Raw genomic sequence first — 27,887 nt, 5'->3', positions numbered from 1 at the left:
GTTAATGAATAATCGTTAGTGTTTAAAAGCAGTGCTGACAGGCTTGTAATGTCTTAGATGGACGACTCGGCCACCCGAGGCCATCTAAAAGAAGGAAAATGTGTTAAAAAAAACATTTTGGAGAGCGATGAGAAGATATTCGAATAAACATATCTTTAAAGTTACTACTTGACCAAATGCTTGACCTTTTGATCGACAACATATTTTGACTTTGAAGGATTTATATTTCAAACAATTAAAGAGAAGTTTGTTTGTGTGTAGTTTTTTTTTATAAAAATGAGAACTGTGACGTACAGTTTATCATAAAAGATAACTAGTCAATTTGTACTTTTAATGAAAATACCTGCAACAGATAGGATTGGCGCCAGCAAACTAGTCTAAACCTGCCACATTATGTATGTTTCTGTCTCAAACAAGGGAGCTTGTAATAAGTCATGTCGGTTGTCGGTAGTTGCTGTATACCATATTTTTAAAGAATATAACCCAATTTGGAGACCGTAATCGATCCGTGTCTTATACGCTTTCGCTCATGTTCAAGTGACGTACTATTAGAGAAATTTAAAACCTCTCTTTTTCAACACTTGCCCAAATGTACCGCGATTTCGGGGCATCTTCTAGTAACCATTAAATAGACACATGACTGTGTAGTTTAAAATAAATTTCAAAATCGTGCCATTTTCTATTCCATTCTGTATTCAAGAAGAGGATCGATCTACAGATGAGACAATAAGGCTTCCCCAGCATCTACATTTTTTTTTATTTACATTTCGAAATTTTTGGTCCTCAGTGCTCTTGACCTTCGTACTTTGTTTAATATTGTTTTAATATTGTTGATTCGACCGTTACTGACGAGTCTTTTGTAGACGAAACGCGCGTCTGGCGTTCCATATTATAAGCCTGGTATCTGATGAGTTTTTTTTTTTGGTATTTTTGTCTTAGCTCAAATATGAATTATTGAAAATAAACGTGATGGACTCTCTTTTTTCAGGTGTTATTGTAGATGAGGATTCAGAAAGTAGAGTCTTGCAACATACACTGACACTGCCATGCGCAGTGTTCATGAATAGAGAATGTGATTTTACTGCGGTAGTTTTATGGAAAACGATGAATAACATTTCATTGTTTGATATTGCAATTTCAGGCAAGTAAAAAGAACAAAAGAAAACTTAAATGTAACGATGGTTTTAAAAGGAAATCCTTATTCAGGTAATAAAAATAAAATTAACGGTACCAATTTTCTTGCACCAGATGCGCATTTCGACAATACATGTCTCTTCAGTAATGCTCGTGGCCAAAATATTTGAAATCCAAAGCTTATATAAAAGATGAAGAGCTATAATCCAAAAGGTCCAAAAAGTATAGCCAAATCCATGCAAGGAATCAGAGCTTTGCATGAGGGAGATACATTCTTTAATTTATAATAATTTCTATAATTTTGTAACAGCAAATTTTAATTACACAAAAAATCCGTATTTTCATGTCAGTACCGAAGTACTGGCTACTGGGCTGGTGATACCCTCGGGGACTAATAGTCCACTAGCAGAGGCATCGACCCAGTGGTAGTAATAAAATTAACGGTACCAATTTTCTTGCACCAGATGCGCATTTCGAAACAGAGGCTTTCACATCGGTATTGATTTTGTCCATTGCTGAATGATGTACATTGACAGTCTTCGTCATCTGGTCGGTGGATAGTTGTCAGTGGCAATCATACCACATCTTATTATTTTCAAACATATACCAAATAGCTATTGTATGATGCCTTATAACATCACATGTTTCATGAATATATTATCACAGAAGTATGACGTATATAACTTTAGAGCAGAGTCCACTAGGCTCGGACTCTGAAATATATTAACTTAACTTTCTCGGTTGGAAAAACTCGATTATCCAATGGTTCTATTGTAAGTATTTATATATTTATCAACGATTTAGCTGCCGTATTGTACAATATGTAATGGCATATTCTATCGCTTTTTTTTTAATGAAAAATTTCAAAACAGGACGAATAGTCAATTCACAGGAGCGTTATAGGTTTAATGATTTTCACTAATATCTGCATAACAATTTTCGTAATGATCACTTGTGTGGAATTTCCCTTTGGTATCTTTCGCCTCGCTTTTATGTAACGGTATATGCAAAAACTCCTAGAGGAATCTCTTGGAACTGAAAGAAACACAATCAAATCAAATATTAATATTTTTTTCATTAAGCGAAAAATATCGAATTGATATTCTAGCCTTTTATACAGGCCAAACTTATTTTGGTGATTATACATTCCATTATTTGAAAAAATAGAAAGAAAATTATTGAAGATCTGGATAATAGTAATAATTTTTGTATATTTTGCTATTGTTTTTCTTTTTTCATCAACTTTTATGCATACGTCATAACTCGGACGATTCCGAATATGGCAGAGCCTCAGTCACCTGAGGTAACCGATTGAATTTTTATCATTACTGAACAAATTTCGCTGCATTGATGGCCTTCGGCCGTTGTCTGCTCTTTGTCTCTTTGACACATTCCCCATTTCCATTCTCATTTTTTATATTATTTTCGTTCGAAATCCTACAAACATGTCTGATCATTCTATACGTGTCTGCAGAAAACCGTATTTCCATTCTTATTATCTTAACTGTGAGATGAACTGATACTTATGATAGCTGTCATCACATGATTTTTTAATTTCACTAGCTTTATTTCAGGTTCACAACTCTTTCAAGAGGGCGCCATTTTTGTATTCATTATTGGAAAAGATTGGCAAAAATATACGTTAGTTGACTGGGTCCTGCCCTTGTATGGGCTAGGTGATTTAATGCCAAGTTCACTTACTTCTGGAGGAAACAGTTCTTACTTCTGCCCGGAGATGCCTTCACAACAAAGTCAATATTCTTCAGTGGAAGGAGTCACTCATTCAAATGTTTACGATAACAATTATGCTGAAATAATGATGTTAATTTTACAGAAACTAAAATGGAGTAATGCAATTCTAATTTATGATGACAATACAGGTAGGGCTAAACCGAGTTTCGAAATACTATTGAAAGTTCATTAGTGGATTTGTAATAAATATATGATGACTCAGTTAATTTTTCAATAACGTGATTGGTCGTTTTAAAATCCTAAGGATTGTGGGTAATTTCATTGTTTGTTTCCAAAATGAGGACAACGTCACGTTATTGATTAAATTTCAGCTTTCATTGCTTAAAGAATAGGCAAAACAGAATACAATATTTGATTTAGATATTTCACCTATCCACGAATATATGTTGGTGTACTTGATACAATTCATATTTAAATATCTGAATACACATAATAGAAAAGCAAAAGCAATGGAGTATCCATTCATGACACAGAATCTGTACATGCACAGAAAAAAAACACAAAAAGCAAAGGATCAGCGGGTTTGGTTTTATACCTTTAAACAAATTCGCGATCGATTCATTGTTTTATACAGAAAGTTGACCCAAACGAGACTGTTTCTGCGTTTGTAATATAGAAACTTAGGAGATGCAGTATGCCTGCAACCATCATAAGAGTTCAAATGGCGTGTGTATTAGAAATTTGTCCTATCTGAGGTAAAATACCATGATGCGAAAACTCTAAATTGTAATTCATGATTATTTGTCTTATTTCTCTCTTATCATTGAATAAAGGAAAAAAAAAGAAAGAAAAAAAAACCACCAAACTCCGAGGAAAATTCAAAACGGAAAGTCCCTAATCAAATTGCAAAATCAAAAGCTCAAACACATCAAACGAATGGACAACTTGCATATTCCTGTCTCGGTACAAGAATTTTCTTATGTAGAAAAAGCTTTTTTTGTTTATTTTTTTCTTGAGCTCAATTTCAATTATAAAATAACTTATTTTTTCATGTAGAATTCATTGTCAGTGGTAAAGACAGACATCAGATGGATGGGATCTTCTTAAGCACGTACAAAATAAGCAGCGAGAATAGCTCCGAAGACATTTACAAGTTTTTAAAAGATATTTATAATACTATGGAATCACAGTTGTCTGTTGTGGTCGTTGGTGACACGAAAATGATGGAACGATTGATGACAGAGGTATTTATATATTAAAGATTGTTAATATTTTAAACTATTCTTGTTTTTAACTATTCATGCCTTTTATACTGTAAACTAGCATTGCTTAAAGCACCAGTCACACTGTCACGTTTTATTCCGTTTTAAAATTCTACGTTTCAACTGCGTTTTGAATAAAAATGTCCCGTTTTTTGATAGATAGGTTTTACTAGGTTTGTACTACGTTCTTATCACGTTTTGCTACGTATCAGTACGTGTAGACCCACGTTTCCACAACGCATTGATACGTTTCGATACGTAGTATAAGCACGTTTTGTTACGTACTGCTAGGCTATGATACCTATTTACCAGGTTTCTATTTCGTTTCAATTTTCGCTACGTTTTTAGTTGAATTATCAAAACATGCGGGCAGGCCCCGTTTTTAAGAAAGGTTCACTACGTTTCGATACGCTTCGTTATGTATATTCCCGTTTCGCTACGCTTTCAAATAACGTAGTAAAACGTAGCCCTTGAAACATGACAGAGTGACCTGTTGGAACTTGCCCCTTGGTGAAACATAGGCCACTGACGATATTCTCCACCTTGTTCTTCTTTTTTGATAGCCTCTCTACATCATACCACTTTTACCCTTCTTTTTCCATCCCGGCTGCAACGTTCCATCTCCACTTGTATCTTGGTCTGTTGACTAGAATTACGTTCAATATATATACGAGCAACTAGTATTCAATTTCAAATAGAATTATAAAACTCTCGCTAAGAACAAAATTCTATGTTACTATAACATGATGATAATAAATCTTCTAATAATTCAATATTTACACGTCGTGAAAGATACAAAGAGACAATTGGTAATGTAAAGGAAACAAAATTAAGTTCCAAAAAGACAGCTCTTCAAAGATATTTCTAAAGGCAGTATGATGTTTTGAGTATAGCAGGAATTGGAAAACTCATCTGCAAAGGTGACGAAATAATCAATTATTGTACAGTAGACGAACTCTACCCGTTGATTAGAACTGCACATTCTCGAGTTGGTCATGGTGGAATCCACAAAACATATAAGGAGTTAAAAAAATTTGCCAACATCAGCAGAGAATTTTATTTCAGACTTTTCATTCAGATGTGTGAACAGTGTATTTTGAAAAAAGTCGCTCTGAAACTACCAAATTAGTTGTTCGTCCTATCATATCTACAGACTTTAATTCCCATTGTAATGTAGACCTTATTGACTACCAGTCATGTCTAGATAATGTACGGAGAATATAAGTGGATCTTGCCCTACCAGGACCGCTTAACCAAATTCAGTGTACTGCGCCCTTAAAGACAAAAAGAGCAGTTGAAGTGGCTTACCAACTTACTGACATCTTTCAACTTTTGGCAGCTCCACATAAACTGCAGAGTGATAATGCAAGGGAATTTAAGGCTAATGTATTTACAAAACTTAAACTCCTTTGGACAGAGCTGCAAATAGTGCATAATAGACCACTTCAGCCTCAAAGTCAGGGGTCTGTCCATAGAGAAAACGCTGACATATGACACGAGTATGAAAATTTCCTGGACACACGACAACAACAACTCACACTGGTCGGAGGAATTAAGATCTGTGTAATTCCATAGAAACAGGTATATATATTTTTTGATAATTAAAAGAAATAATTAAAAGATAAAAAATCAAAGTTTGATTTTGTTTAATAATAACAGCCAAACAAAAGATTTTAAAAATGATATATTTCTAAATAAATTGTTGACACGGAAATATGTCTCACCTGTTCACATACAATTTAGAAAGGGAATTTGATGGACAGCATCATTGCTTATTAAACAGATATGTACTTATAGTAATGCAACTTCATACAACATATTATTTACCAGTCACAAGTAGTTCATATCAAACTGACTTAAGCAGAAAACTAGCATTCATAGTTCAAGTTGTTGTTGTTGTTGTTGTTGTTGTTGTTCATATTTGATATTGAACTATTGGCATTCCCTGGTTATTATTTTTTAAATCATTCCATTTTTTAATTCCTTTTTCCCAGGTCACACCATAGAACGATTAATCAGTCGCCGAAGCATTATTCGGAAGTGAACCTTAAGTTGGCTTGTCATCGTCAGCCCTTCCAAAAGAATTACTTGACACTCTAAAAACTGAAGGAGATTTAATATCATTGCCAACAAGTACTGGTGACGACAATGTCAGAACAAAAATTGAGACAGAATTCTACGATGAAACTGACACATACGTGAAAACGAGCCCTGTCGGGTCAATACATACAGGCCGATGAGATGTTGTCTTCTTCAAAAGAAGATTAAGACAATGTTATAATACCAGTGCAAAGAGTAGACTCAGGTCCGATGGACTGTAGAAATATCAAAGGTGTTGTGCTGAATATTGCAGAAAATGAATACAAAATAGGAACAACAGTTGAAGTCATGATTGGTTTGATGAGTCAAAATCGTATCGAAAGGATTCAGAGAAAAAAATTGACAATATTGGACATACTAGAAAACACTGAGGTTAGCGTCAGGAAAGCAGTACAATTGCTTTCTTGAAGTGGTTGCCAAGGTCAAGTTCACTGCAGCTGTCTGGATGGCTGTTTTACATGCAAATGTAAATGCAAAACATTGAACTTATTGTGTAATTCAAGATGCCATGCTTCTTTGTCAAACAGATATGCAATTTAATCTATTAAGCTTGACTTTTGTTTCCAATTTATGACATTATGCATGAAACGTTCTTTCATGATGTATGTTTGAAAATAAATGGTTGAGGGGTAAAAATTTATTTTTGCTTTTAACGACTATTACACTTTACACCAACAGTCCGTATTTATGAATGAATTAATTTTATTTCTCATAAACTACAAGTTACATAGTTACAGAGAATATATAAGCAATTACATAAAATATTGAAGCACATGTGAACAATACAAACATAAACATTAAATTACAAACTAACCAGGAGGAGTGACCCTCACATTTATAATTTTTATAAATCTACAAAGTATTTCAAGAACAATATGATTATTAGAGCTCATTAATTGTTGATATTTATAAATATTTGGACGAAGAGTACAATAGTTTGGTAACAACCTCTTTCTTTCTTGAGTAAGAGCATTACATGACATAACATAATGATATTCATCACCTACGTCACTTGATTCGCAAAGATGGCACAACCTATCATTTCTTGATATGTTATTCCACCTTCCCGTCTCGATAGGTAATCGGTGACTTCCACATCTAAATTTACACAATAAAAATTGATTATATATTGACAATTTGGAAAAATAGCTTTCTAATTTAATATCAGTTTTAAAAATTCTATAACATAAGCATTTAGGAGTAGTGTTAATTTCGCTTAGGCAATTCTGCAAAAACTGGTCTTTAAGTTTCAACTCAATACTTTTGATTACCCATTTATCTAACATTTGATTCGACCAGATATTTGACATTCCACAGGTATCAAAAACAGTTTTTACAAATGATATCCATTTGCAGTTAATACCATAGTTATGAAAATTAATATACAATAGTTTATATAAAAGACATGAAATTTTACTTTCTTTACCACATAGTAATCTACATAAGAAACTAACCATACGAACTTTGGCATTAATAATTACAGGATATCTACCCAATTCCGCATAGACAATACAGCTAGGCGTACTCTGTTTTAAATGTAGAACAAGCTTACAAAATTTTAAATGTATACGTTCTATCAAATCAAAATTTTCAAATCCCCAAATTTCCGAACCATAAAGAAGAATAGGTAAAACTATCTTATCAAACATGTCTAACTGACATTCTATAGTCAAACTGTTTTGTCTACACTTTTTTAAAATACCATACATTGCTTTTGTAGCTTGTTCACAAATATATTTTCGGGTCTTTAAAAAAGAACCACTTCTAGCAAAAAATATACCGAGGTATTTATACTCAGTTACAATTTCTAATTCTCTATTCTGTATAACAAATCTAATATTTTTGGGTTGTCTCCCTTTGGAGAATATAAGAACTTTTGTCTTGTTAACATTTATTTTGAGTTGCCATTTTTCACAATAATCATCAAATTCATTTAACATGTTTTGTAAATCTTCACTACTCTCGGAAAACATCACAGTGTCATCCGCATATAATAACATAAATATTTTTAAAAATACTGTTAACTCATGTTCGAGGTCATCACTAATAGAATTTACACCAAGTACATCTTTGCCTTCAAAAAAATGTTGTAAATCATTTAAAAATATTGCAAACAGAGCAGGGGAAAGATTTTCTCCCTGTCTTACACCCATTTCACAAGTAAATAACTCTGATTTCTCACCATTAAATATAATGCGTGATTTTACATTTTCGTACATATTTTGTATAATACGGAAAAATTTGCCATTTATATTATTCTCTAAAAGTTTAAATAATAAAAAATTTCTTTGTATAAAATCAAAGGCCTTTTCAAAATCGATAAAGGCACAGTAAAGTTTCTTCTTTCTTAATCTAAGTAACTCGAATAGTGCATATACTGAAAATAAATGATCAGTAGTTGAGTATCCATGTCTGAAACCTGCTTGATTTTCTAGTAAAATAGAGTACTCATCAAGATAATCACACAATCTAGTGTTTAAAATAGAAGTAAAAATCTTACCAAGACATGACAAAAGAGTGATAGGACGGTAATTCTGTGGTTCGGCAGAGCTACCTTTGTTCTTAAAGACTGGTATGACATTACCTATAATCCATGCCTCGGGTAAAATACCCGAATCAAAAATAATATTAAATATATACACATAAATATCAATCATACAATCAATAGACGAGGAAATGTATTCATTTACAATCATATCGTCACCCGACGATTTGTTATTTTTTATATGTTTTATAGCTTTTAATATTTCTTCAGCTGTAATACTATCATTTAACATAGAATTTGAACATTCTTGACTAATATCATTGTTAATATCATAAGTATCTCCTTCATACTTATTTTTGTTTATATCTTTAAAAAAAGTAAACAATGACTCAGTGGTGATATTACAATTGTTTTTATGTTTAACTTTATTCCAAATTTTCCAAAATTCCCTAGGGTTTTTGAATCTCATATTTCTCATCTTAGTGCGCAAGTTTTCGTTATATAGTTTAATATTCTCATCCATGACTTTTTTGTAATGTTTTTCTGACTGTCGAAGTCTTTCTTTAAATAAATTAGAGCCATAGTGTTTATAAAGTCTTCTGCTTTTTCTAAATTCTTGTCTAACCTTTTTACAGTCTTTATTAAACCAATCTTTGTTTGAAAAATTCCCTTCCCCGCCAATGTTTTTTGAATTTTTAGTAAATACCCCAAAAGTGTCTTTTGCAGCACTCAATAATACAGTCGTAATATCACTTACAATACTATCTACAGTACCTTGATCAACTGAACTTATATCATCATATTTAGACATTACATTTAACAATATTTCGTTTACTTTATCAACATCAATGTTGTTTTTGTATTCATTTGTCTTTTCGTGTTTCCATTTACCAATGTGTACATTTTTGTCATTAATTACTTCGCTTTCACCTTGTGTAGCATTACAACCATTTACAGTTAAAGACAAGCACAAAGGAGCGTGTATATCTGAGAATAAATTACAAAAATCAGAAACTTCAAAATCATCTACTTTACATAAAATATTAGCAGTACATACAATGTAATCTACTACACTAATACTTCGACTTGTTGGTTTACCAAGTACTCGGTCTTTACCGACTCTTCCGTTTAAAATATACATGTTATTATTTTTACAAAATTGAATTAATTTTCTTCCATATGAATTGACAATAGTATCAGAACTATTACGTATTCTTGGTATCTTAAGATCGTCTAAGACATGAATGTCATTAAACTCATTTACATCAATAAAATCGGTTAAATGTTCTTCGAAATCAGATATATTAAAAAAATCTTGTTCATTTGCAGTGCGACTATTGAAATCACCAAGAAGAAAAATACAGTTACTATTCTTTTGTAATTCAAGAAATTCTATTTCAATTTCTGACATCGCATTTTCAGACGTATAACGAGTATTTTCAGGCGGGATATACACTATACCCATTATTATATCATCTTCAGTTCTAAATAATATTTTATCTACTCTAAACCATAAAACAAAAGGACAATCGGTTTCTATACAATGAATAAATTTTGCATACTGTGATCTATAGCCTAAAGCTATCCCACCTGATCTAAAGCTAGTAAATTTTTTCCTGTTTTTATAATGAAAAGTAAAATCTTCAAAACTAATTTCATCTAAATCGTCCAATTTTGTTTCAGTAAGACATAAAAAATCATTACATTTTAATAAATCTCTAAATTCTTGATACAGTAGTTTACGTTTTAATCCACAAACATTTAGTGACAATAGATGAACAATATCTTTATTTACATGATTATAATTACTACTAGTGTTAATGTGAGAGTTAGTTCCATCTGAATGATTTAAACTGTCTTTTAAAGTGTCCGTTAAACCTCCATGGTTTACCTAGCTCTGTTTTCCACGTCTACGAGGGGCTCCACGGGGACGGTCGTTGTTCTGTTGAGGACCTCTGCGGGGTGGTTCTTTTTGTCGTGCACCTTCTTTTTCTTGTTGTTGCCTTTTATCCGTTTCCATGTGACGATCGGTAGGTGGTCCAATTTCTTTGCCGTTAATAAACAGCTTGTCTCGTTTGAAGTGCGTCTTCTGCCCTTGTTTTTTTGCCTCTTTATAATATGGCCAGAGAAGTTTGCGGCGGTCATTCACCTCTTTCGGGAACTGTTCATTCACCCCAAATTTGGTATCTTTGAGGTTTCGCGCAAAAGATCTGACCAATTCGCGATCTTTGAAGTTTTTAAATCTGCACACTATTGGTCTGGTCATAAAAGTGTCTCTGTCGTCGATTTTAATTTGTGTTTTTTTTTCCAAATCTATGTGCGCGCTGAAAGTCCATTACAATATCCATTTTCATATTTATTTTCATAAAGTCCTTTATAATGTCTTCAGTTTGCTCTGATGTTTCATTTTCGGAAAGTTCAGGTATACCCGAGAACACAAGGTTTTCCCTCATAGACCTTGTTTGTAAGTCTACATGTCGCTCATGTAATTCGTCCATATCAGCCCTCAGACAATCGAAACCGTTAATCATTTCACCGTGTTCACTTTTAATTTCCGTGATTGTTTTTTTAAGATATTCACTCTCAGATTTACTACTTTCAAAATTTTGGTTCATAAACTCCATACTTTTTTCAACTTCATCAATTCGTTTTGAGCCTTTCTCAACAGTTTTTGTCAAACTTTTAACACTGATTTCAAAATTTCCAATCTTTTTGGTTAATTCATCAATACTAGACAGTTTTGTAAATATTTCTTCAACTTTCTGAACCAAAAAATCTATTTTATCACCGGACTCGCTGCCTTGATTTAAAGTGGATTGCATAATTGGCGGGGGCATCGAGTGACTCGGGCTCTGAGAGGGTACGGGATAATATCCTGACATAGGAGACATCTGTTGAAAAACCGCATCAGACTGTTAAGCTACATTTGCACAAGGTGTCATGTTAGCTTATGTTATTTCTTTGCGTCCTTCGTTCGTCTGTCAACTTCTAACATTTCAAAATCAATACTAATAAACACTTGAAAAGAATGTTTTAAACACTATATAAATTTCATAATACGACAATATGCCAAAAAAAATCCAGACTAACAAACCTAAAAGAGAAGAGTTTTTAAATAAGAAGAAACAAATATATATAACTAAAAGATAGTGAGTTGTACATGTTATTATCTTTTCTCCACAAAATTTGTACAGGTAATTACTCGAACAATTATATTTGTACAAGTAATAACCTGTATGATGGCATGTAAAATAGTTATTTCATAAGGACGCGGTGTGTCAGTCCCGATGCCCCGAGCCCAGAGGATGATCTTACACTGACACACCAAGTCCGAATGGGATAACTATTTTACATCCAAGCTGTTTTAGATTAGACGAAAAACCATTTACAATTCATAAAATCTAGTTTAGAACGCCACACAACCATCATAATATACTTGATATATTACTATATGATGTATACCCTTTATGACCCCCTAACACGATGAGTAGATATCAAACAATGTCAACTCGCCCCACTGGCCAATGGGCCCACACTATATCTCCACTTTATGAAAAAATCGCCCCACTCTTGTAGCCGACTCGCCAAACTTTAGAAAAGTGTAAAATCAAATTGAACAATCAGTCTGACAACTCACTTATATAACGAAAAGGGTTTAAACCCCAATGAGTAAAGGTCTGCCAACTCGCCTCAGTTATAAAAATATCTTACTTCCTTTAAGTATGTTAAATTTCTGATAGTTCGTATCCAGTCTTCCTGGTGAAGTGGTATGTGTCGTGGCTTGATATGCTAAAGGTCTTGAGTTCGAATCCCAGCATATACACCGGATTTTTTCTACGTGAATTTTGATAGATAGTCTTCTCCGTATAATTAATTATAAGTTTTATACTTGATTTGACATTCCCGCCAAAATGTTACAGAACAAAGGAAAGCATGCATAACAAAGAAACTTAAACTGGGGTGATCTGGTAGGGGTGATCCGGCTCAGATCACCCCTGTCAGAACAAAGGAGCTGGGATGTAATACAAGTAATTACTTGTATAAAGTTTTTGTACAAGTGATAACCTTTACAAAATAATAAAATGTACACAACAACAAAAATCATTAAACAACTATATAATAATATTTTCGACAGAACAGTACGAGACAGTTAAAATAATATCTCTCGCTATCTATAGGCATTTAATGCATTTCAGTTCACTATTCTTCACATTAAACCCATTTATACTCAAATCATTTTATGTAATCTATGCATCGCCAAAGGCATTGGGTTTTAAAATGAAATTATTGAACTCAGTAAACTGCAACAAAAGCCAACATATTAAGATGTGATTTTATAAACTTTATATCGATAAAAATCGTCCCTTTGAGATTTACCACATTGAGTATCGTAAATTGGTTGTGGTTTAGTCCTTATGAAAAAATTTATTAGTATAACAATTTATTATTGAAAATTCGTCGAAAGGGTAGGCGTATGACAATATTATGCTTTAAAGTCGTGATTTTGCTTACCTCGATTTTGGATGCTGGATGCAACGAAAAATATAAATAAAGAACAATAGTCACTTCTGTTTTATTACTTTGGCAGTTTTCTTGCTCCCAAATGTAAAGATTTGTTACGTAAAACAACGATTCAACAGTTTGTACTCGTGATATACATATACCCGAGTTTCTGAAGGTGGAATTAAAACATGTATGTAACGAAATCTTTTATTTCAAACTTTTGTTTTAAAGTCTCTTTTTGGTCATAAAGCTTCTCACATGAACGGGAATTTTAATATCCTTGTCTTTCAATTTTTGGGGTTAGCGCTATCGATGATGTTAATCCAGAATAACGCTTCGCACGAACCACACTTATATAATGGTATTTTTATTTGCTACTTATTACATCATTCTGGTTTTGCTCTTTTAGAAATTGCCAAAAAACACAACAATATTTGATTTGATTGGCTAGTGTTTGCCTTTTAGTTGAAATGTTATGCATATTCAAGACTATACCAATAACTCAACTGGGGTAGGATCTTGAGTTAACTCTACCGAAACAGACCTGAAACTTTAACTCAACTTGAAAAAAAAATGTTTTTGGATTGCTACACATTTTGTGTTGCCACAGGTTGTACAGCGAAGTAATGTATGGCAATAGTTATTTAAAATGTTATAACTTTCCAAAAATGATGCATCGTGTTTATTCCGACCGAACACTGCACATCTATAACTTTAAAAAAAAAAAAACCATTTTTCATATTTGATCGAATTATTTGACTTGAGAAAAGCAGGTGACCACACAATTTGTACATTATAATTCAGTTTATAAATGAAATATTTTGCGCATAGCTTAGTCTCGTTTCATCTTTTCTGTCCTTTAACACACTTTTTTCTTTCTAATAACAGGCACAACAAACGTCTTATTATATGTTTACCCTTGAAGAACTTTGATTGAATACAGACATATTGAAAAGCCATTGAAACAGAATGCTATTCATTAATCTAGAAACTCTGTTTATTCAAGCTTCTTGAAGAAAAGTTAATAACTCTATCATAGATATTACAATAGTTATTTTTAATGAACGTTGATCTTAAAATCGTTATAGGAATTCTTCAAATAGAATATCCGTTTTTTTATCTGTTGTCTTTGGATATTAAACCTATTTTAATTGCATCTCAGCCAAATCGATTATAGAAGTATAATAAACTGACTGAACGGTCAAGGTTTTTTGTTTGAATGTTTGTTGGGGTTTTTTTCAGCACATCTGACGAACTCGCCTCGTACTAAAAAGAGGTACAGGATACCAAAGGAACATTGAAGTACAAATAGCTAGAAAAAACACTTCGCTATGGCTATCAAAAACAATCCACTTCTACACAAAAAAATAAATTCAGTAAGAGAAAACAGACCATAACGAAATTTGACATGAATTCAATATATATATAAAATATTGTTGTGCAGTTAGCTTTCCTTATGCTTTCATGTGTCATCTTTCATATATCATTTTTTAATTAATTTTTTTCCTTGCAGGTTAACACGTTTGATGATAAACGTGTCAGAGAAACATCAATGACGTATCATTCACGATGGTTTCTATTTCATGTTGACAATACACCTCTGACTGATGTTCACTTCTTGTCTAATCTCAACAATGTTGCTGTTGTCAATTTACCTTTGAATAGAATGACATTGGATATGCCAACCTATTTGGTACTTAAATATCTATTATTTTTATCTACTATATAATAGTGATGTGGTATGAATGCAAATAAGATAACTCTCAATCCTAGTCACAATTTGTCAAAGTAAACAATACTAGGCCAAACATACGACCGTCAACACGGAAGCCTTTGCTTACACCGAACAGCAGGCTATGAAGGGCTCTCAAAATGACTACAATAAAACCTTTCAAACAGGTAGAAATATGGTATATACAAAAAAAGAAACGAGAAATTCATGTGAACCACAACATCAAAAAACAATCACCGACCACCTTGATCTTAATTAAGGTGGTAACCAACACTTTCGCTAAAATTGATTTTGCTCGTTTAATATTCATAAAATTTGGACAAAGTATTTACTTTGACCCTTTAACAATAATATCAAAATATCAAAAATTTTGAACTAACCATTTTATCAGAAAAATTACACTGGTTATATAGCAGTTTGACAAACACTAATTTTGATTATTGAGAAGCTTAATATTTCCATAACAACACAACGTAATTAAAACGTTTAGCTGATTTTACTGAGTTATCTCCCTGTAGTCTTAGGTACCCATACCCGCCAACTGTCACTTTTTGCGGGGGGTTTCCCCCATGGACACACGAAACGAAGCTACATAATTTCATGCTCGAGCCCTGTTTATTATATATTTTAGACTTTTAATAGTTTGGATAAATGTTTTACACTGTTATAAGTAAAATATGAGAATTTGATTAAAATCGGTGAACATGAATTTGACAGCTAGTGTCCCTTTAAGACGTAAATAAAATATTGAATTGAATTGAGTTTAACATTAAAACATAGAAAGACACACTATAGAGTATCAATTGAACTGGTTTAACTCGACCAAAACGAAATTTTAACAAAACAACTAAACATACACTGAACGAATGACTTGGGTCTTTGACTCCATTTTAATACAATAACCAAATCGATGTTATAATTAAAAGTAATTGGCCGTTTCAGAATCTAATGCATCATGGGTAATATTTTCAAAAGCGTACACCAAAGCATTTTGATTGGTTTAAAACGCTATAAACAATGGAAATTCAACCAATGACGTAACGTTATTTTCACTTTGGGGTACGAACAATGAAATTACCCATGATGCCTTAGATTCTGAAACTGCCAATTCTATCTGTATATTCCTCTTGTTCAGGTAGTTGTTTGATATAAGTTGAAAGCTGTTTACCTTTTTGATAATTGACCAAATGAGGTTTATTCTGATATTTTCGAAAATACATGTATCATAAATAAATATGGGTACTGCACCTTTTTATGTACACTTTTTGTATCTAAGTTTGTTATTTCAGATTATACATAAAAAATACTTTAGTATGATTAGAAACAAACTAAACAAATGGACAACTTATAGATAGAATTTGAAAATTACAAGCGAATAGGTTTTCAGAAAACATGTTTTGTTGATTTATTTAGTTTTTTCATCTTACATTTGTTGGTTATACTTTGTTATACTTTATGAGGGGGGATATATCTTGATAACCTTTTAGAATCAATACCAATCAATAATAATCTCTTTCTCGCAGACATTACAGTTTATCATAGAGAACCTGTCTACAAACGACGAAGTTATAGAAGCTTTATATCATGCAGATGAGCTAGGTCAAAGTTGCCTTAATGGAACACTAATTACTAAAGTGCAGAATGAAATTAGAAATATTTCACATCAGGTAATGGAACTTTGTATCATTTTTCTATCTTGGATTTAAACTCAGGATATATCCCGATTGTTTGAATTTTCACTGTACTGAAAAGTGAAATAACAAAAATACCGAACTCCGACAAAAACTCAAAAGGAAATGTCCGTAATCAAATGGCAAATTAAAATGCTCAAAAACATCAAATGAATAACTGCGTTCACCGATAGTCAGATAAGTCTAAATTATCGGATATTTTCACATTGATATTGTAAAATATTAACCGCAACCACAATCAGGCCCTTTATGGCAAGTGAGCATAACAGTTTGCAGAATGTCGAACGACTGATTTTTAACGATAGCTATACAAAAAAACACGATTATCTGTTTATCGCTCTATTACTGGTCTTTTATCCCGCTTTAAGACAGTTTAACCTTGACAAAGGCAAGCTTGATAACGTCTCCTCTCACATTGCAATGTCGCTGATATCTTCTCCTTAGACATTTTGACGTTGCTGATAATACATACTCTCGTCTCAAAGCCGTGATACGTGTATTATGGAGCGACTGAGCGGGGTGATATAGACGGAGGGAAGGACGATAAACAGGGAAAATTATCTGGTTTGAAATATCACATCTGTATCAACAAAATAGGCCAATACAATGCTGAAGGCTTTGCTAAAAGTAAGCATGCACATATCGTAACAAATAATCAAGGACAACTTTCTATAAGTCGACAAATTGTTGAATGATAGACAGATTAGTACTGTGTATAACTTGCCTGGGCTTTAACCCATTTCAAGTCAAGAAAATGTGAATAACTTCAGCATGAACAATCAAAGATATCCTATCAACACCAAACTATTCTGATTACAAAGAGCATGCGCATATGCAGTAATTCAAACAAAAGCACATTGTGTTTTTGAATGTTTTCACCCGTTACTGAAGTCACGTAAATTCGTCAAGTGTTCAATATCAGATCACGACATAATTTCATTCCGCTTGTATGCTTTTATTCTGAATACAGAATTATATATAAAAAAAGTGCCACTCTTCATAACTTTCCATACCAAAGAAATATATTCAACAATTCGATAAACGTCTTGATTAAACCTAATATTGGTTAGCATTGCTAGCATTTATTACTTTCTCATCTTGCATACGACCTTAAAGCAAATAATCGAAGACTCAAAAACTATAACATGTGTTTTAGTTTTTTGCAAGTATATTTGTAGACTGTTTCCTCTCAAACTGATAAAAAAGAAAGAATATGTGTATCCATCCATGAAACAAAATGAGCATAAACAGCAAAAATTACAAAAAAGCAAAGGATCAGCGCTGTTATTTCTTTTCATCATCTCACATTCACAATAAATAGTTGCACATTAAATTCTATCTAAACATATAAATCTGGTACAACATATCGTATCTTCGTATATGCATATCATATATGCTATTGTGCGTTGATTTGAGCGTCACTGATGAGTCTTTTATAGACGAAACGCGCGTCTGGCGCAAGTTCTAAATGTCCATCATGATATCTATGATGAATTTATTTAGATATATATATATATATATAATATATCAATCAATCAATTATTATTAGCATAATTCATATATCATTTGGAATATATTTCAGGCTAGAAAAGCGTATGCTGAAATCGTTCGTTTTCCCATTATGACGTTAAAATTCCGTAAATCTGGGCGTCAATGGATTAATGTAGGACAAGTATCGTTAAATGGTAGCATTGGTTTACACTCTGACATATTCCCAAATGTCCGTTATGGATTTAATGGTAAACTGTTCATCGTGTCTACAATTGAGGCAGGTATAATTTGCATAAAAAATGCGTCGTTGTGTTTATATTCCCTCTTTTATAGTATTGCTACAGTTCCATTCAGAAATGTATCTTACATAACATTTGTTCTGAAGGTCCTATTCACAAGTGAATGTTGAGACACAAAGGTATTTATATAAAAGCGCAGTGCTGTGTTGTTCTGTGTTTTACATTCTCCGTTTCAGTTCTTATTTCTACTGTAAACAGACACATTTTAACAAATTAACTACATTTTTCATGTTTTTATACATTAAAAAAGGCGTACTCGGATGAAATACACATTTTCCTCAATTTCAGGAGATCAGATGTATTTGCAAATAAAGTATCAGTAGCTTAATGACGTAAGAAAACAAATAAACAAATATCGATGGCTTATAATGAACTCCAAAAGGAGGTTAAATTTCACATTTCACATTTCGATATCGATTATAAAATGCAGACTTTGAATTAAATCTAGTGGTTCTTGATGAGGAAAAGATAAACAACCAACCACTCAAAAGATATAAGTAAATATCAGTTAAGTCAGTATAGTAAAATTTGCACATACACATGCATCTGCGGTATTTTTGCAAATAATTCTCACTTTTGACATTAATTTCAAATTCAATCATTGACGTTCTCAGGGGAATCAGTGTCAATTTATATATGAAATGTGTTCATTAAAGATGATTTATCGATGTCAATCTACACAATATTGTGAAAAAAAATTTGACCTACTTTTAAGAAAAAGACAACATGAAAAAAATTCTTTTTTTTTATAAATAGACCAATATGTATATAATATTGGGAGCAGGATATTCTTACCTTCAGGGGCGATTGACCAACTATCAACCCCCCCCCCCCTTTTCCCCCGTTTTTTTGGTTTGGTTCGTTTTGCATATACTATAATCTTCTTTGTCGTGTTTTGCATACTGTTGATCGATAGCTTTTTATCTAAATATGACTCTCATAAGATCTTCTATCTATTAAAATTTCTCTCTTGTTTTAAGTTTTAGTTCTTGTCAATTTTCGTTCTTTTGCCTTTGCTGTAAAAACAGTAATTTAAAAAAAAATATATAACATAAAAGCAAGCTAACTGTAGATTAAGTCATCATTTAAACACTATCTTTGCATTGCTTTTCATTAATTTTGTATTTATCGAGGAAGCATGACGTCTAGAATTACCGATTAGTTGAACGGTCATAATTTTCTCATAACAAAAAATGAGATTTGTGTTCACTTGTTATCATAACTAGTCTTGTTTTTTCAGCTCTTTCCTTTTGAGTATGTTGAAAATGGAACATGGAAAGGTCTTTGCATAGACTTGCTTAATGAATTAAGCAGAGATCTAAATTTCACGTAAGTTAAGAGATTTTTCCAAAGTATTTTATCTTATTTAGGATCAAATCTTTGTTTCCCAATTATAAGACTACAATGCAATTGTTCTTTGATTCCCTGATCATGATAATAACATCCGATCATATTTAAATGGCCAATATCGTATCTCAATTACTTAATGAAAAACAAATTTGCCATAGAATATTATCAAATAGCTAGTACAACAATTCTATCCAGTGTATTTTGAGTACCTTCTTATTTCATCAAAAAACACATCTGTTGGTTTGAAATAGCTGTCAGTTTATCGAATGAACTATTGCTAGAAAAGTATTTCCCTGTTGGTACAAAAAGTACTGCCTGTAGAAAAATGCTTCCGTAGGATTACAAGTCATTATTCAGTGCTTAATAAAAGAAAGGAGAAAGATAACAGAAGGACATTCGAACTCATAAATCGAAAATATAGATCAATTCAAGAAAAATGATGAATCACATTAACATGTTCACATGAAAACAAAACAAAAACAATAATTGGAGATTGGGCATTTATACTGAAGAAGCATCGAATGCTTCAAGTTACGCTTAAGGGGCAAGACAAGCATTTCATGTTTCAATTTTACGTCTTTTTATGTGAAACGCTAGGCTTGTAATATTGAATCTATATATAAGTCAAAATGTAAAACCAAGCTAAATGTTACTAGTTACTAATATGTATTTGGTTTTGATGTTATATTTGTTATTCTCGTGGGATTTTGTCTGATGCTTGGTCAGTTTCTGTGTGTTTTAGTGTTGTGTCGTTGTTCTCCTCTTATGTTTAATGCGTTTCCCTCGGTTTTAGTTTGTTACCCCGATTTTGTTTTTTGTCAATGGATTTATGAGTTTTGAACAGCGGTATACTACTGTTGCCTTTATTTACTAGGCTATATATCCATCCTTGCAAGTGCATTGCGGTAATTCTCAGTTACATTATGTGCTAATTCATTATTTGGCGGAATTTTCAGGATAATGTTGACTTTTTCCACACTTTATGAGATCCCTTTGGATAAAACTTGTGCATTTCAAAAATATGAGGAGTCGGAATATTTTCGCGTAAGAATTTCTACAAGGTAAATAAAATGGAACTTATCAAACACCTTAATCTCATTTGTTTGTTTTAAAAGATGATCAGAGATTATAGCACACAACTAATGTAGTTTCTACTTGATTAGTACCGACAACAAAGACAGTCGTAATGCATCATTTTCGTTCTCAATGGGTATCAATATATTTTACATAAGCTCTTTGATATTCAAATGAGGAACTGTCTTACAAAGAAGATTTAGGAGGCTGCCCAAGTAAAGATCAGGCAAATCCTATGATATGGGTGGCACAGCATATTTTTTTCCCACTGAATTTTTGGTTCCAATGCAATGTTAATATCATATAAAGGATATATATGTCAAGGATATTCTTGAATCAACAGTGGATGGCTCAGAAAATGATTTTAAAGTTCACTAACAATGCAACAAAATTAATTACACAATGAAGAGTTATCTCCCCTTTTTAATGAATTTTCAGTGCTTTCTATGTAATTTTTTTTCTCTTTATTTGTTGCAATTAATAAAAACAAAAAATTATCTTTGAGAAAGAATGAATTTATGATATGAAATAGATGAACAAATTTTGAAAACAAAATATGTCATGTGCCATCCACTGCCTGGTTTTTCCATGGACACCCTCTTAGAAGTGTTTCGTTCGTATTTACTTTAATGGACTGCTGTTTTATTATTATTTTTGTTTTGTTTTATAGATACGAAATCAAATTGAATATCATGGACTGCGACCGTTCTGTATTAATACAAAACTTGAGAAATTAAAAATTTACAATCTGAATATTAGTGGGTTTAGGTACAAGAAAATGGTAGTAAATATTCAGTGGGACACATATCAATTGATCTCGTCCTGTGTTTATAAGTTTTAGATATTTTGAGAAAACTTTTATGAAATTCGGTTTAACAAATTCGAGGCTAAAAATTAACTTAGCTTTCTTTTCAAAAGGTATCAGATAGTCACAAGTCCAGATGGCGAATGGGGAAGATTTGTAAACAAGTCATGGACTGGAATGATTGGTCAATTGGAGAGAAGAGTAAGACCACATTTGTTTCTTAAATCATCTTAATAAAGTAACTTTTACAATTATCCATGCATGATGACGTTTGCAAACTTTTTACTGTTGACATATGTATATATACGTTAAAGACATGTGTGTTCGTGCCAAGAGTCTTAAATGTAACGTAAGTTGGTTTTTTTCAAGAGGGAGCTGTCTTTTAACCTTTAATACAGGGACATAAATAAATAAACAGACAACTTAATATACGTACTGACAACGGATAACTGAAAACATGGAAGAAGATTTACGTGGGTACTGGCAGACTTATGGTAATACTCATGGCGTAATAAGTGTGATAAAAGTTCTAAAGTGGTGTTTGCAAACAAATAACAAGGACAGTAACCTATAACGACCTGAAACTAACTTGGATAACTTACCATGTATTGTTTTCGCAAGCTCTACACTTCCCATCAATGATTAATAAATTGTTAGTTTGTCTATCAAGCTCAAATCGTATAACCATTGATGCATGAATACCAATACATGATCAAAAATGTGAACACAATTGCTCATATTCTTTTTGAAATTTATATAATAACCACGTAATGCATCCCTTTTTGTACTGACCTTCGGCTGTAGCTCACTATGAAATAAAAGTGTTTCATTTAATGTTACAATTTAGACATCATCAACGTTTCATTTTGACTTCAAAACTTGCATGCTGTGTTTATAATATCGTCTGTTGGTCTCTGTGGTATCATTGATGGTAATGAATCTTTGCATTTAACTTCATGCACGATAGGAATTGTTGGGTCAGAGGAGAACCTGTTAATATTTATTTTTTTAATCATTTCAGGAAGTTGATTTAACTGTTACGCCATTGTCAATACAAGAAGAGAGAGAAAGAGTGATGGATTTTACAATGGGATTTTTCGTCGATACGTTACTTATAATCATGAAAAAACCTGATCCGAATAAAACAAAATGGCTGCGGTTAGTTAAGCCTCTTCGTTGGGAGGTCATGTTATTGACTGGATTCTTGGTCCCGATAATATCAACTTTCTTATTTTTGGCTGAAAAAATCAATCCATATTACAAACATGATTTGAAGATTGCAGCATTGCCTGAATTTTTATGGTATTGTTTCGGATGTGTTTTTATGCAAGGTTTGTAAATTATGATAGCAGATCTTAATGTTCACATCAAGGTGATGGATTTGTCGATACAAACAGATTTTCAAGTTTCAATATATTACTTACCTCACAAATTGATTCATGTATCAAACTGTTTATACACATTACAAGTATAAAAAAACGAGCGGGATTATCTTAATTCATTAATCAAAGATTAAGCACCTAAGCTAAAATACAAACATTAGTCTGAAATCATCAATAAAACTTTAAATAATAGCAGGGTCTTCAGAAGGGCAAATTTTTTTTCGCCACTGATAGCACTCATTCTGAATAGCTAGCTATAAAACCAGGTTCAATCCACCATTTTCTATACAAGAAAAAGCATATACCAAGTCAAGAATATGACAGTTGTTATCCATTCGTTTGATGTGTTTAGAGATTTTGATTATGTACATGTACTTCTTGTATTAAATTTTCCTCTGAGTTTGGTATTTTTGTTATTCTACTGTTGTATGAGGAATGCATACACCTTTTATATACAAAGGCAAGGCTATCATATAGTTTACAACATAGTGGTAGCTAAAAGTATTCAAATGAGTTTTTTTGCCATCAATCTAGTAGTGTAACAAAAAAATCAAATAAACAATACAGTATCATTCAGTTCATATAAAGCGTTCTTATGATTTGTAAAAGAGTGGCGACCGATACGGAAGGGACATTAAAGTTGAAAAACTATATTTAATAGTTTATGTAGACTTGGTTCGATTAAGACCTTTGAAGACACTTTTCGTACAAGTGTTGAAGACCGTGTTTTGACGTCTAGATTCTAGACGTCAAAACACGGTCTTCAATAAGATGCTGTTTAGTTTTAAGGTGTTCTTTGGGTTTTTTCTATTCATAGATTATTTCACTTCTTCGGCATATTTCTAATGCGTCTTTTGTTTCGATATCAACCGTATCGATCTTTATATCAGAATGATCTTTGAACTTTTCTTTCTTATACTCAAAATGTGTTATCATGTCTTAGTTAGGTATACGTAATTGGTAGCATGTTTTCCTTTTAAAAGAACAGGAATAAGTTCCTCATGTTTTACTGATGTATCTTTATCTTTTTTTTTACAACAATAGGAGGATCGAACCTTCCTGACTCACAAACAGGCAGATCAATTCTTTCCTGTTGGTGGTTCTTTTGTATTATATTGTCAGCGACTTATTGTGGCAACTTAATAGCATATTTGACGGTTCCTATAGAAAAACTGCCGTTTAACTCACCTGCAGCTATGCCTGAACAGAAAGAGTATGAATGGGGAACAATGGGTGGAACATATTTTCAAATGTTCTTTGAGGTATATATAATTAATTTAATTTGGATGTAACGCGTCTTCCGATTGGCTGACGTTGTTTTGTTTATCAGTCCATAGACATAATTTTGTCATGTGACCGTGCGGTCATGAACGTTTTTTCATGATTTATTCCGTTTAAAATTGAATTAAGAATTAAGTTATAAGAAATGACTGTAATATTTGATTCTGCCTATTCGAAATAACCTCAAAAATGTGGTGCACATTTTTAAATAACCCGCTTTTGGTGTTATTCCTGCATAGACAGAAAAAAATATTACAGTCATTCCTTAAATATATTTATTTTCAATGGTTGGTATATATTTGCAAATGTTCTTTGAGGTATATATGTGTATTAAACCTGCAACTTTAGAGTTTATGTTTGTTATCTTTTAGTTATTTTCATTCTTTTTAACATTTGGTTTTCGAAATATGCTTAGAATATGCGTAAATAGAATACTGAAAATGTATCATTTTTTCTAATAGTCAAAGGTGGAAAATTCAATTGCATGCTTATGTTTCAAAGAAGCAGTGTCACATTTTGATAATATAACATATTGAACTTGTTGAAATTAGTTAAATACTCTACCAAGTGCAAAGCTCCGATTCTTCGTCTTCTTGGCTATAACAACCGCAACCACGATACTTTATTGTAAAAACGTTACACAGTTAACTATATAACTAATCTTCCATGAGACCCTCATCATAGAAAAAACTAAAACAAAAAATTGTTGACAAAGCACCCTTCCGGAGCACCTGAGATCACCCCTAGTTTTTGGTGGGGTTCGTGTTGCTTATTCTCTAGTTTTCTATGTTGTGTCATGTGTACTATTGTTTGTCTGTTTGTCTTTTTCATTTTTAGCCATGGAGTTTGACTGTCCCTCTGGTATATTTCGTCCCTCTTTTTCAAACATATACATGACATACAAACTAGTTAATAAAACTGCAAAATATGTTGTGAAAAAATACATCATAAAAGAATTAATATGTATGTTTTTTTCAAATGTCTGATTTAAATAAATGAACTGTTTATTTCTGTTTGATAGAGTTAACATATTAACACTTCGTAACAGTATAAGCAAATTGTTCCAAAAGCAGGATCATGAAAAGATAAAAGATTTCAAAGTGTAAATCACTATATATTTAGACCAATATACCACTTTTGACATGACCTAAGGGATTATTGTCTTGCCTCTTTTTTACAACACCAAAGTGTTTATTTACATTCTCCAATGTTTATTTTCCACTGATTTGTGTAATTGTGTATTTAGCATTCAGATAATCCAACAAATCAGGCTGTGTGGCAAGGAATAGTCGCTTTTAACCAAACTGATAAAAGAGTGCTTAGCAACAGCGAAAAAGACCATATGCAGAAGGTCAAAGAAGGTCAATATGCTTATATCGCTGAAAAGTCCTACTTGGAGGCAGTAGTTAGTGAAGATTGTGATTTAGGAATGACCAAGGAGGAAATACTGACCCTTCAGTATGGTGTTGGTCTTTCAAATAATTCACCATATACGAAAATATTTTCTGATTCGTAAGTATATCTAACAACAGAGATCATTTCATGATTTTCTCTTTACAACAATTATTTAAATAAGAAAATAAATTGTACCAAAATTCGTGTCTAATTTCTTGTGTTATTTAAAAATTAATTTAAGAATATTTAAATTTCGTCTGAGTATTATCAATAACTTTTTTTTAACCTTTTGATTTTATCATTTGATAATGGAATTTCCTTTTTAATTTTCCTTGCATTTCGGTGGGGTTTTTTTTTTGTGTGGTTTTTTTTTACCGTTTCTTAGTAATTTGTTTTGGAAAATAATGCACAAAAGGTTATAAAATATTTTAATTGCATTAATTTCGCTTCATATTTTTTATGAATGTATGCATGAAAATACATGAATAGTGGATATGGAATTCGTTGCAAAACATGTATGCATTCCTATCCACACATTTCATACTTGTTATACTTGTTCAACTTTACAGTCACAATAGAACACCAAACATCGCAAAATTCCTGCCGACTTGTTAACCAATATATATGCATGTGGTTGAAACAAAAATAATGATAAAAGATTCAGTGAAAAGTAAACTTGATTGTTAAATTTGTTGGAATACAAGCTTGATACATTTGTGTATGTAGTTGACAATGGAACAGATTGAAAAGAAAAGAAAATTGACTAAATTAAAATGGTTTAGTTTTGTTTAGTTTAGTAGTATGTCATTTTGATCTTATTTTTTTGTTATGACATGAATGATGTTAATCATACAATAAATAAACTCATCATAGATACCAGGAATAAATTTAGTATATACGCCAGACGCGCGTTTCGTCTACAAAAGACTCATCAGTGACGCTCGAATCCAAAAAAGTTAAAAAGGCCAACTAAAGTATGAAGAAGAATTATTCCAGACATAGTATGGTAACACTGACGTAAGAATATAGTACTACAATTATTGCAAGCATTAAAAAAAATGAACGCATACATATATGTTTACGTTTTATTTTAGGATTTTGTATATTCTTGAGTCTGGGTTGATACAGATATGGAAACAAAAACACTGGCCGAAACAGAATTTTTGTGCTGGCTCTTTATTGACAGAAGCGAAACCTATTATGTGGATAGATATACAAATAGCATTTTATTTCCTGGGTGGTGGAGTATTTCTAGGTGTTATTGTGTTATTTGGGGAACAAATTATCCGAAAATACAAAGAGTTGAAGACGAGACTAAGGGGTGGAACCATTTCGAAAAGTGACTTTCAAGAAGAAAACGGTGTATCAACTAATCCATAGTCGAACGAAAATGTAAATATTCATAGTGAATACGAGATGTGGAAAAATTGCCAGTAAAACATTTTAGGACAAAGGACGATTGTGTAAACAAACAACATGTTACCTACATTAATGAGAAATTATCATATATTTTCTTATTTGAGCTAAGTGTACCATTGATAACAAGGAAAACCAGTTCAAAAGTAAATTAATTAACAGTTTAACAATTCTATTTTATAGAAATAACATTAACGAAAAGAGGTTAATTCCAGACAGCAAATAGGTGTTGATATAAAATAGCAATATAAGGAATAATAAGGGCGTAAATTCTTGCATGCTACTGTAGATAGCTTAATTGCGTTCAATATAAGGAATTTTATGCGACTGGCATACATACAAGTACGAGGTATAGCTAGCAATAAATTCAGGTTTAATCCACCATTTTCTACATCAGAAAATGTCTGAACCAAGTTAGGAATATGACAGTTGTATCCATTCGTTTGATGAGTTTGAGCTTTTGATTTTGCCATTTGCTTAAGAATTGAGAATTTTCTTGAGAGTTCGGTATTTTTTGTTAATTTTTACTTTTATGCATACATGTGTAACAAGTTAAAAGGCAAATTTACGTATTTTACAATATAGCAACAAATACTTCAGAAAATAGATATACAGTCAGGATTCTATATCGTCAATATTATTTCCCACTTGTTTCAATTGCGAAAATGGAATTCATGGTAGGAATATAAAAGAGAAAATGTGGTATGATTGCCAATGAGACAACGTTTTAACAAGAGATCAAATGACACAGAAATTAACAACTATTGGTGACCGTACGGCCATCAGCAATGAGCA

At 32.1% G+C, this 27,887-nt stretch overlaps 1 protein-coding gene across 3 annotated transcripts in view; it reads left to right on the top strand.

The window, feature by feature from the left end:
* Window positions 1-27,594, top strand: part of LOC143053909 (glutamate receptor U1-like) — a 40,198-nt gene extending 12,604 nt beyond the window's left edge. The window contains exons 2-13 of one of the 3 annotated variants that reach the window (XM_076226704.1): window positions 1,142-1,206; window positions 2,709-3,014; window positions 3,883-4,070; window positions 14,690-14,869; window positions 16,432-16,575; window positions 18,182-18,367; window positions 19,630-19,718; window positions 21,732-21,819; window positions 22,640-22,949; window positions 24,045-24,262; window positions 25,528-25,793; window positions 26,771-27,594. In XM_076226704.1, coding sequence (XP_076082819.1) covers window positions 1,179-1,206; window positions 2,709-3,014; window positions 3,883-4,070; window positions 14,690-14,869; window positions 16,432-16,575; window positions 18,182-18,367; window positions 19,630-19,718; window positions 21,732-21,819; window positions 22,640-22,949; window positions 24,045-24,262; window positions 25,528-25,793; window positions 26,771-27,056 — 2,289 coding nt within the window. In that variant the 5' untranslated portion in view covers window positions 1,142-1,178 and the 3' untranslated portion in view covers window positions 27,057-27,594. Of the gene's footprint in view, window positions 1-988; window positions 1,207-2,708; window positions 3,015-3,882; window positions 4,071-14,689; window positions 14,870-16,431; window positions 16,576-18,181; window positions 18,368-19,629; window positions 19,719-21,731; window positions 21,820-22,639; window positions 22,950-24,044; window positions 24,263-25,527; window positions 25,794-26,770 lie in introns of those variants that run through there. The other 2 variants (XM_076226702.1, XM_076226705.1) reach the window with 2 other exon arrangements.
* Window positions 27,595-27,887: the final 293 nt, after the last annotated feature.

This window comes from Mytilus galloprovincialis, chromosome 12 (genome assembly GCF_965363235.1).
Source record: "Mytilus galloprovincialis chromosome 12, xbMytGall1.hap1.1, whole genome shotgun sequence".
NCBI classification, from domain to species: Eukaryota; Metazoa; Mollusca; class Bivalvia; order Mytilida; family Mytilidae; genus Mytilus; species Mytilus galloprovincialis.
The sequence above is the reverse complement of the archived record's forward strand: the minus strand, read 5'-3'. Positions and strand labels throughout refer to the sequence as shown.